This window comes from Microtus pennsylvanicus, chromosome 4, assembly GCF_037038515.1.
Source record: "Microtus pennsylvanicus isolate mMicPen1 chromosome 4, mMicPen1.hap1, whole genome shotgun sequence".
Lineage (NCBI taxonomy): Eukaryota > Metazoa > Chordata > Mammalia > Rodentia > Cricetidae > Microtus > Microtus pennsylvanicus.
The window spans coordinates 74,563,557-74,575,702 of record NC_134582.1 but is presented as its reverse complement, the minus strand read 5'-3'; the positions used below and the strand labels follow the sequence as shown (position 1 = coordinate 74,575,702).

Here is a 12,146-nt window from a genome sequence, read left to right as displayed (position 1 = left end):
GGAAATAGACTCATCAGTTAAAGAAAACATTAAATCTAACAAGAGCTTAATCCAAAATATCCAGGAAATATGGAACACCATGAAAAGGCCAAATCTAAGAATAATAGGTATAGAAGAAGTTCAATTCAAAGGCACAGAAAATATATTTAACAAAATCATAGAACACTTTCCCAACCTAAGGAAAGATATGCCTTTGAAGATACAAGAAGCCTACAGAACACCAAATAGACTGGATCCAAATAAAATGTCTTCTTGTCACATAATAACCAAAACACAAAACATACAGAGTAAAAGAAGAATATTAAAAGCTGCAAAGGAAAAAGGTCAACTAACATATAAAGGTAGACATATCAGAATTACACCTGACTTCTCATTGGAGACAATGAAAGCCAGAAGGTCATGGTCAAGCGTTATGCAGATATTAAGAGACCATGGATGCCAGCCTAGACTACTATACCCAGCAAAAATGTCAATCACCATAGAAGGACAAAACAAGATATTTTGTGACAAAACTAGATTTCACCAATACCTAGCCACAAACCCAGGCCTACACAAAATACTAGAAGGAAAACTCCAACCCAAGGAAGATGGGTACACCAACAAAAACACAGCCAATTGATGGTATCATAGCAGCAAATCCTGAAGAAAGGGAAAAGGCACAAATTAACATCACCAACGATGAAAACTAAATTAACAAGAGATAGCAATCACTGGTCATTAATATCCCTTAATGTAAATGGACTCAACTCACCTATAAAAAGGCACATGCTAACAGATTGGATACAAAAACAGAATCCATCCTTTTTCTGCATACAAAAAACACATCTCAACCTCAAAGACAGACACCATCTCAGAGTAAAGGGTTAGGAAAAAAATATATCAATCAAATGAACCTAAGAAACAAGCGGGTGTAGCTATCCTAATATCTAACAAAATAGACCGAGCTAAAATCAGTCAAAAGAGACAAAGAAGGTCATTTCATATTAGTCACAGGAAAAATCCATCAAGAGGAAATTTCAATACTGAGCATCTATGCCCCAAATACAAGGGCACCCTCATATGTCAAAGAAACACTTCTAAAGCTTAAATCACACATTAAACCCCACACACTAATAGTGGGAGACTTCAATACTCCACTAGACAGGTCAATCAGACAAAAAATGAACAGAGAAATAAGGGAACTAACAGATGTTATGACTCAAATGGCCTTAACAGACATCTATAGAACATTCCATCCAAACAGAAAAGAATATACCTTCTTCTCAGCACCTCATGGAACCTTCTCAAAAATTGACCACATACTCAGTAACAAAACAAACCTGAACAAATACAAAAAAATTGGAATAACCCAATGTACCTCATCAGATCACCAAGGTCTAAAGCTGGAAGTCAACAGCAATACTAATTGCAGAAAACCCACAAGCACATGGAAATTAAACAACACTCACCTGAATCATCAACGGGTCAAGGAAGAAATAAAGGGAGAAATTAAAGACTTCCTAAAATTCAATGAAAATGACCACACAACATACCCAAATGTATGGGACACAATGAAAGCAGTGTTAAGAGGAAAATTCATAGCACTAAATGCCTACATAAAGAAGCTGGAAAAATCCCACACTAGTGAATTAACAGAACATTTGAAAACTTTAGAACAAAAAGAAGCAAAGTCACCCAAGAGAACTAGACGGCAGGAAATAAAGTGAGAACTGAAATCAACAAAATAGAAACAAAGAAAACAATACAGAGAATCAATGAGACAAAGAGTTGGTTCTTCGAGAAAAGTCAACAAAATAGAAAACCTTTATCCAAACTAACCAAAAGGCAGAGACCGAATATCCAAATTAACAAAATCAGAAATGAAAACGGGGACATATTAACAGACATGGAAGAAATACAAAGAATCATCAGGTCGTATTTCGAAAACCTGTACTCCACAAAATTGAAAAACTTAAAGAAAATAGACAACTTTGTGGATAAATATCACTTACCAAAATTAAATCAAGACCAGATAAGCAAATTAAACAGACCTATAAGTACTGAAGAAATAGAAACAGTCATCAAAAGTCTCCCAACCAAAAAAAGCCCAGGACCGTATGGTTTTCAGCTCAGAAGGCTACAAGACTTTCAAAGAAGAACTAATACCAATACTCCTCAAATTGTTCCACACAATAGAAACAGAAGGAACATTGCCAAACTCTTTTTATGAGGCTATAATTACCTTGATACCCAAACCACAGAAAGGCATTACTAAGAAAGAGAATTACAGACCAATCTCACTCATGAATATTGATGCAAAAATACTAAATAAAATACTGGCAAATCGACTCCAAGAACACATCAGAACCATCATCCACCATGATCAAGTAGGCTTCATACCACAGATAGAGGGATAGTTCAACAAACGAAAATCTGTAAACGTAATCCACCATATAAACAAACTGAAAAATAAAAACCACATGATCATCTCATTAGATGCCAAAAAAGCTTTTGACAGAATACAACATTCCTTCATGATAAAGCAGGGATACAAAAAACATACCTAAACATAATAAAGGCAATATACAGCAAGCCAACAGCCAACATCCAACTAAATGGAGAGAAACTCCAAGCGATTCCACTGAAACCAGGAACAAGACAAGATTGCCCACTCTCTCCATATCTATTCAATATAGTTCTTGAGGTCCTAGCTAGAGCAATAAGACACCAAAAGGAGATCAAGGGGATACAAATCAGAAAAGAAGTCAAACTCTGTTTGCTGATGATATGGTGGTTTACATAAGCAATCCCAAAAATTCTACCAAGGAACTTCTACAACTCATAAACACTTTCAGTAATGTAGTAGGACAAAAGATTAACTCAAAAAAATCAGTAGCCCTCCTGTATACAGATGATAAAAGGTCTGAGGAAGAAATCAAAGAATCAACACCCTTCACAATAGCCACAAACAGCATAAAATATCTCGGAGTAACTCTAATCAAACAAGCGGGAGACTTGTATGACAAGAACTTTAAATCTTTGGAGGAATAAATTGAAGAAGACACCAGAAAGTGGAAAAATTTCCCATGCTCTTGGGTAAGCAATATTAACATAGTAAAAATGGCGATCTTACCAAAAGCAATCTACAGATTCAATGCAATGCCCATCAAAATCCCAGCAAAATTCTTCAAAGACCTCAAAAGAATGGTACTCAACTTCGTATGGAAAAGCATAAAACCCAGGATAGCCAAAACAATCCTGTGCAATAAAAGAACTTCTGGAGGCATCATAATCCCTGACTTCAAACTCTACTACAGAGCTACAGTACTGAAAACAGCCTGGTATTGGCATAAGAACAGACAGGAGGACCAATGGAACCGAATAGAAGACCCAGATATCAATCCACACATCTTCGAACACCTGATTTTTGACAAAGAAGGAAAAAATATCAAATGGAAAAAAGAAAGCATATTTAACAAGTGGTGCTGCCATAACTAGATATCAACATGTAGGAGAATGAAAATAGACCCATATCTATCACCATGCACAAAACTCAAGTCCAAATGGATCAAAGACCTCAACATAAAGCCAGCCACACTGAACCTTATAGAAGAGAAAGTGGGAAATACACTTGAATGCATTGGCACTGGAGACCACTTCCTAAATATAACCCAGTTGCACAGACACTGAGGTAAACAGTTAATAAATGGGACCTCCTGAAACTGAAAAGCTTCTGTAAAGCAAAGGACATGGTCAACAAAACAAAACAACAGCCTACAGAATGGGAAAAGATCTTCACTAACCCCACATCAGACAGAGGTCTGATCTCCAAAATATACAAAGAACTCAAGAGATTTGTCACCAAAAGAACACATAATCCAATAAAAAAAAATGGAGTACAGATCTAAACAGAGAACTCTCAACAGAGGAATCTAAAATGGTTGAAAGACACTTAAGGTAATGTTCAACATCCTTAGTCATCAGAGAAATGCCAATCAAAACAACTCTGAGATTCCATCTTACACCTGTCAGAATGGCCAAGATCAAAAACACTGATGACAACTTACACTGGAGAGGTTGTAAGGAAAAGGGAACACTTCTGCATTGCTGGTGGGAATGCAAGCTGGTACAGCTGCTTTGGATATCAGTATGGCAATTTCTCAGAAAATTAGGAAACAGCCTTCCTCAAGACCCAGCAATACTACTTTTGGGTATATATCCAAAGGATGCTCAATTGTGCCACAAGGACATATGCTCAACTATGCTCATAGCTTTGTTTGTCATAGCCAGAACCTGGAAACAACTGAAATGCTCCTCGACCAAAGAATGTATAAGGAAAATGTGGTACACACAGCAGAAAAAAAATAATGACATCTTGAATTTTGCAGGAAAATGGATGGAGCTGAAAAACATTATTTTGAGTGAGGTAACCCAGACACAGAAAGACAATTATCACATGTACTCACTCATAGGTGGTTTTGAAACATAAAGCAAAGAAAGCCAGCCTACAAACCACAATCCCAGAGAACTTAGACAACAATGCCGACACTAAGAGAGACTTACAAAGTTCTAATCTACATGGAAAGTAAAAAGTAGAAAAAGATAAGATCTCCTGAGTAAATTGGGAGCATGGGGACCTTGGGGGAGGGTTGAAGGGGAGGAGAGAGGCAGGAAGGGGAGCAGAGAAAAATGTAGAGCTCAAAAAAAATTGATTAAAAAGCGGGGTAGAAAACAACACGTGAGGGTGGGCCTGGGGTAGTGAATGCAGAAGGCAGGCTGGGAGAAAGGGACGGACACGAGGGGTGGGGGGCTGGCCTAGGGAGGGAGGTGGTATGCGTGACAATGCCGCAGTGAAAGTGACAACTCATCTGCCAGTGTATGTATCTTATACACACATATATGTGGAGACAGCCACTTCACACACCACTTCATGTTCCCATTGTTTCGTAGTCTGAGAAGAGCTGGTGTCACCACTGTTAAAGGCAAAATGGATACAAACCACAAAAGGCCTAATGCTGAGTCCACAGTTAAGTGCACACAGAACCCAACAACCTCCTGAGCCAGCAGTTTCCTGATTCTGCAACAACACCATGGCTCCAGAAATGAGGCTTTAGATGCAAGCTCACAATCAGGCAGGCTTCCTAATCACAAAACAGCACCTCCCTTCCTCCCTGTACTCTGGTTCCTAAATTAAGGCTCAACAGGACCAGCAAGATGGCTCAGTGCATAAAGTTACTTTTTGTCAAGCCTGACAACCTAAGTCCTTCGAGGTGGAACCAATTTCCGAAAGTTTGTCCTCTGATCTCCCTGCATGCACTCTAGGATGCACATACGTGCTCATGTGTGCTCATACACACAGGTACACACACACACACACAGACACACACACACACAGACATGCTCACAATAAGTAAATGTAATTTTTTTTTTGATTTTTCGAGACAGGGTTTCTCCGTAGCTTTTGGTTCCTGTCCTGGCACTAGCTCTTTCTAGACCAGGCTGGCCTCGAACTCACAGAGATCCGACTGCCTCTGCCTCCCGAGTGCTGGGATTAAAGGCGTGCACCACCACCGCCCAGCAGTAAATGTAATTTTTAAAGATAAATTTCAACCTAGAATCTCTTCAGATGTCCAAACAACACTGCAAGCTCCTTACTACCTGTGCAGAAGATACTTGATTCACAGCCCTTCATTTCCAAGTTCATCCTTTCTATATGTTCTATGGAAGTGTGCCCTGTACATGTATTTCCTTAACCAGCTGGCATGATGCTAAACCCTTCTGGCAGAGGCCACTGGAAAGATACTGGAGGAGAGGGGCTTGAACTTGCTGCCTCCAGGATATTCCCTTGGTCTCAAGCAGGCAAGGCTACTCAGGGTCCACTGCTGCATCAAGGCTGGCTTCTCTAACAAAGGCCCCTGTGACGACACAGCTTCCCCAAGAACACAAGCACAGTGCCTCTACTGAGTCACCTCCCATCAACAGCGTTCTCTAAACTCTGAAGCGAGGCCACCAGCCTAGGACTGTCCTCACCAGCACACACACTCTGCACAGCACACATCTGGAGATGGGAAGTATACTAGAAACACAGTTGGCATTCTTTCGACCCACATCTGTACATCCCTAACAAGTCCTTCAACTATTTAACAGCCAATAGTAAACCTCTCTACTGAGGGCAGAATGGACCCTTGATCCACAACTGCCCCTTCCCATTTTCTTGTTGTAAACATTTGTGTAGGAAAGATGGGTGATAGAAGGCCCTCAAAGTCAAGGAAGAACCTGGGCAACACCAACCATGTACAGCCAAGGGTATGCTCTGCCACTGTTGGCAGTAGTCTTGGGTCAGCCTAGTAAATATTCTAAATATAAACTAATCTATTTTAAAAAGCTGTTGTTTCTGCTAGGCCAAATCTCTATTTTGAAATTTAGTCTACACTTTACAAGCACTCAAGTGGTTGCAATGAAGGGTGGGGGTTGGAACAATGCCTGTTGAGAATGTGGAGAAAATGGCCCCTTCCACTTCTCAGGTGGGAATCTGCTAGTGTGGCTGCTTTGTAAGCAGTCTGACTACCCTCAAAACTGAACACAAGTGTGTCTCTGTTTTTAATCTTATTGTACTCACTAACGAATGCCTATGAGGCCAGTGGGTTGCGGTGGGCACCACAGTGGGTGTGGGTGTGCGGTGGGCACCACAGTGGGTGTGCAGTGGGCACAACACTGTGCATGTGGAGGCCAGAGCAGCGGCTTCTCTCCTTCCACTTTCACATGGCTCTGGGAATCAAATCAGGTTCCCAGGCTTGTGCAGCAAATACCTTTACCTGCTGAGCCATCTTTTCAGAGTTCTGATTTTTGAGTGAAAACTCGGGTATTATCATTGTCACAAATACAACTTTCTTGTGTTTATGTGAAGAAAAGGTAGACTTACTCTGTTCATTTCTGTAAAAGCCTCTGTCAAGACACCCAAGTTTGAGCATGCACAGTTCATCCCAATGGTGTCTCATGGGAAAAGGGAGGCTAATTCAAGCTCTTAACTCCATTAGGGAACTCTTTTGCCCCGAGACAGTCATCAACTCTTCAGTACAGTACATGGCAGCAATGTTTCATGGATACTACCCATGCATCATATAGAATAACGTCTTGAACTGGCCAGTGGCTCAGCACTTGCAACCAAGCCTAGCAACCTGAGTTCAGTTGCCAGGAAGCACAAGGCGGAAGGGAAGAAAGTGGCAATTACTGTCCTCTGCCTCCGCATGCACACCACAGCACAGATACACACACAATAATATTTCTTTTGTAAAACTCATATCCTCCATCATATTTCAACCCAAACAACTTCTACTAATTTCTCATGGAATAAGCATATTAACAATGTGCTTATTGTTTATCTACTGTTGCTTAATTTTGGGTAAAGCTAGCCGGGAGCCAGGAGCTGGGAGGTGGGAAGCGGCCCGCCGCTCCTCGCTACAAAAATTATGAGTGCATAAGTGATCTGGCTGACCGTAGGTCCAATCTCCAGTACTAGGACCCAAAGACATGACTTTCTTTGGTACTACACAATAAAATGCACCACCATGTGGAAGATGTAACCAACTCAGTGAACCAATACTTAACACCTGACCAACAAATTGTTACAAATCCAAATGTGCATAAGATCCATTAGAGCTCACAACACACTTAAGTATAAATGAGCATGAAAAAAAACAGATAGGATTTCAGCTTCCATCTTGCAACTAACCTTTAAGAAAGTGCCAGTTGTTGAGTTTTGATGACATACCAAATAAAAATATCCACAATTATTGCCTCCCCCTTTATATGTTCTCCATATATATATATACTTCAACCTAAACAACATACTGCAATAGATTGAATGCTGAAGCAGAAATAACCTAGCTGTTTGTATTACTTGATATTAAAGAATTACACAAATTAAGTCTGGGGGCGCACGCCTTTAATCCCAGCACTAGGGAGGCAGAGGCAGGAGGATCTCTGTGAGTTCGAGACCAGCCTGGTCTACAAGAGCTAGTTCCAGGACAGGCTCCAAAGCCACAGAGAAACCCTGTCTCGAAAAACCAAAAAAAAAAAAAAAAACCAAATTAAGTCTGGGTATAACTCTGTGGTAGCAGCCTTCCTTGCCTAGAACAACTCCAAAAACAAAGGGTGGGAGGAGGGCAAGTGAAGGGAGGGAAAGGAAAGAAGAGATTGAGAAAAAGCATGGAAAACTTACAAATATATAAAATACTACCACTCTTCTCACAAGGTCTGTTGTCCTGCTTTTTCTCATTTAAAAATATGTTGTTTATATTAATATGTAATGTGTTTAAGACTACAATTATAAGTGAATTAACAAAAAATTGTAACAAGATAAATATGAATATAACCTACAAAAAATGTAAAAGGAATCCTGAGTTCAAGTTGAAAATATCTGATTTAAGAACAGACTATGAATATAGGCTGCACAACTCTAATCTAAAATTCCAAACCCCAAACCTTCTGAACACTAACCTGACACCACCAACAGAAAGCTCGCAGCTGACCTCACCTGCCACACTGCAGACAAAATGTAGGCACGCTAAACACTTTCATGCAACATCACATTCGACATATATACAATGTCTATCATGTTCAGATGGGGTACCGTCTTCAAAACATCTCAGAGGTATGGAAATATTCCAAAATCTAAAACACCTGTGGGCCCCAAGAATATCAGATAGGAGATGCCCAAGTTGCATCAAATCCTTGCAAACCAAGAATAAAAATATGAAATTATTAATGGAGAGACCCATTTCCTAGGAAAATTAGATGAAAGCTGAACATGAATATAATGCAAAATCAAAGCACCATTTTATGTAACATCAATAAAGACAAACGGAATGCATACATAAAATTTACTCTGTATGCTGGGTGGTGGTGGCACACACTTTTAATCCCAGCACTCAGAAGGCAGAGGCCAGCTTGGTCTACAAGAGGTAGTTCCAGCACAGGCTCCAAAGTTACAGAGAAACCCTGTCTCAAAAATAATAATAATAATAATAATTACTCTGTATATCCTAGAAACATCCATGTGCCCACAAATGTTTTGATAATGCATCCAATACCAACATATGACAGAGAAACAGTCAATAACTGGAAAACAGGTGTTTAAAATAGCAGCCACCACCAACAGGAGGCAGGCATTCCAAGGTTCTGTCCAGGGGACAGGCCAAGATCCTCAGCTTTCCAGCAACATGTCAGGGCCGTCTGTTCAGGGTGTACCTATTCTATTTTAAACTTACATGTTTCCAAGAAACAACAGTGAGACTACACACTCGCAGCTTCAAAGAAGAAAATGGATCACGGGAATTAACCTGTGCTAATGCTGCCCAGCCAGCCTGAAGATTTCCTTTGGCTGATTAACTGCGGGAAACCGGCAGCAAGAAGAGTAATGCCCACCAAACACTGCCTATTACACGCTACAAAAAGACACTTGCATTAACTTATTTCATGCTTGAGATCATCCTAAGGGCATAAACACCATCATCTCCATTTTTGGCGTGGAGAGAGTTGAATCCAGAGGATAAACAAATGCCTACAGCAAGCCAGGACACAAATTCAGCCTCTCGGGCTAAGCCCCAACGCCTTAGCCACTGCACGACAGCATGTGAGGTTTAAAATGTAGCACCCACCCTTAACCACGTCCAGCGTTTACCTGGACACCCACTGCTGAAAGAGCCTGAACAATGTGCAGAGGCTCACCAATTGCCTTTTGCTGTCTGAACTCTGAGGCGCTAAAGCGCTGGAGCTATTAGAGATGACTAATGCGAAAGAAGTATAAAGACAAAATCCAGAATGTAGGCCTACGTTAATAAACAGTAATACAATTTGTATTTGTAATATAAATTAAAATATTTCACACATCATGGACCTCCTCTTCCTCCACTAACGTGGGTGAATCATTACACAGCTATGTAGCCAGACTTCTCTCAAGAGAATGCTTCAATTCAAGAGGAGAGCAAGACGGTTCTGCAGGCAGGGGCATCTGCCCATGACCACCTGAGGTCCATCCCCTGCACCCATAGAGAACCAAAACTCTCCTCTGACCTACACCTAAGCGCGCGCGCACACACACACACACACACGAAAACGGGGGGTACCTCAATCAAAAGCATTATTGCTACAAAGCTGAAGGGGTGGCTCAGTGTTCCCTGGGCACTGGCTGCTGTTCTTCCAGAGAACCTGGGAGGGTCTGATTCCTAGCCCCCACATGGTGGCTCACAACAAAAGTACTCCAATTCCAGGGAATCCGATGCCCTCTTTTGACCTCCTCGGGCATAAAGTACACACGTGGTGAACATGTATACATGCAGCAAGCAAACACTCGTACATATATATAAAACAAATTCTAAAAGAAAATAAAAAATCTTGATTGCTACCACAAAAGCTTGTTACATTGATGTATTTCACATTTTGTAACGTTAGTCAAACACAAAAAGCGTGTGTTTCAGAGTTTAATGAAGATTACAATTTTAAACACTGATCCAGCAATTCAAGGCAAAACTCCATAGTCACTCAAAATGAACGTGTAACTTCACGGTAGAATATGACTCAGGAGAAGCGGAACGGTAAACCTAGCAAGTGGGGAGAAATCCGGGTGGACCAAGGCAAGGCCGAGTGCCTCTCTTAGCGAGGTCGGCTTACAGATCTCCAAGGACTTGGTTTTGACTTTTAAAATCTGTGCCTTCCATAAACCATTTCTTTTTTGGTCAACTAGACCGAAAACATTCCAAAGCACAATTACAAAAATAACTTCCTATCTCAGGAGAGCTGTGAGGATAACTCGGAGGCTGGCCAAGTGAGCGCAAGCGCTGGCCACTCGTCCCCGCCGACTACGAACTGCCCTGCACCGCATGGGCGCCGTTCCCATTCCCGACACCTGGAGGGAGGGCTCGCCACCGAGAACCCGCCATGCCAGCCAGCGGGGTGGCCGCCGTTACCTCACACAGCGAGCGAGCCCAGCAGCGAGGTACCGCAGACGAGCCTTTACCCTGTCAACGTCCACCCGGGCTACCCGGGGCGGTGTTGGAACTGCCTTCCGCGGCGCTAAACTGTCAACCAAGAGCCAATCAAAGCGTCCCGGGGCGCGGCCGGGCGGAGGTCGGGGGAGTGGCGGGCAGCGGAGCGCGGCGGGCAGCGCACGGGGCTGCGGCGGCTGCGACTCGCTCGACAGACAGCCGGCCGGCCGGCCTCCCCGCCTCGCAGCGCGCCTCGCCCTCGCCCGCCAGGTGAGCGGAGGCCCCGCCGGGAGCAGGGCCGGCGGGCGAGCTGGCGGGCGGGCGGGCGGGACGCGCGGACAGCGGGGACGCTCACCGGCTTGGCGTGGGCGCTGGCGGGGACTGCGCTGGGCCTCCGCCCGCGGCTCCCGGGCCGCTCGGAGGAGGGTCCCTCGCCGCCCGCCGCCCGGTGTTTTCATACAAACCCCGGTGGCAGGAGAGGCGGTGGCGGCGAAGACGGCTGCGGAACCTGCCCGCATCCCGGGGCAACGTCAGCGCGGCGCCCCGCCCAACTCACGCCTCGGAGAGCCGGCTAGCGGGCGCCCGCAAGGCGCGTGCGCGCAAGGGAGGGGCGCTCCCCCCTTCCACACACACACACACACACACACACACACACACACACAGACACACACACACACACACACACACACACACACACACACACGCCCGGGGAGGGGCGGGACGCCAGAGGACCGGTACGGGCGCGTGCCCGCGGGCGGGGGCGGGGCGTGTGAGAAGGAGCCGGGCGCGTGCGCGCGGGGCGGGGCGAGGCTCTCGCCTGGGAGGCGTGGGTGCCAAGGCGGCGGGTGGGGCAGGGCGGGTCTGCAGGTCTGAGCTCTTGGCTGTGGGCGCTCGCGCCCTTGGCTGAATGCGGGCCACCGGCCAGTGTAACCGAGATCGACACGTTCTTCAGATGGCCGCAACCTTTTTTTCCGGAACTGAGCCGGGGCCCATCATTGCCAACCACCCAAGCTGCTAGGAGGCTTCGTTGAGGCTCGGGATAGTGGTTCTTAGTTCCCCAGATCCCATAAAATCTTGGGGACACTGTGGTAAGGCTAGTCCTTTCCTGACCCCAAGGAGACCCAGAACAGGCTGGGAAGGCTGTGCCGCCTGGCTTCTGCAAACACGAACTGCACCCCTGGT

General features: G+C 44.1%; 1 protein-coding gene across 6 annotated transcripts in view; it reads right to left on the bottom strand.

Annotated features, from left to right (window-relative positions):
• The window catches only part of Agtpbp1 (ATP/GTP binding carboxypeptidase 1), a 133,899-nt gene extending 122,250 nt beyond the window's left edge, over positions 1–11,649 (bottom strand). The window contains exon 1 of one of the 6 annotated variants that reach the window (XM_075969413.1): positions 11,429–11,649. Coding sequence is in view for 1 of the 6 variants with exons in the window: in XM_075969417.1 (XP_075825532.1) it covers positions 11,329–11,482 (154 nt within the window). In the remaining 5 variants the exon portion in view is untranslated. Of the gene's footprint in view, positions 1–10,946; positions 11,193–11,319 lie in introns of those variants that run through there. The other 5 variants (XM_075969417.1, XM_075969415.1, XM_075969412.1 and 2 more) reach the window with 5 other exon arrangements.
• Between the last annotated feature and the right edge of the window lie 497 nt (positions 11,650–12,146).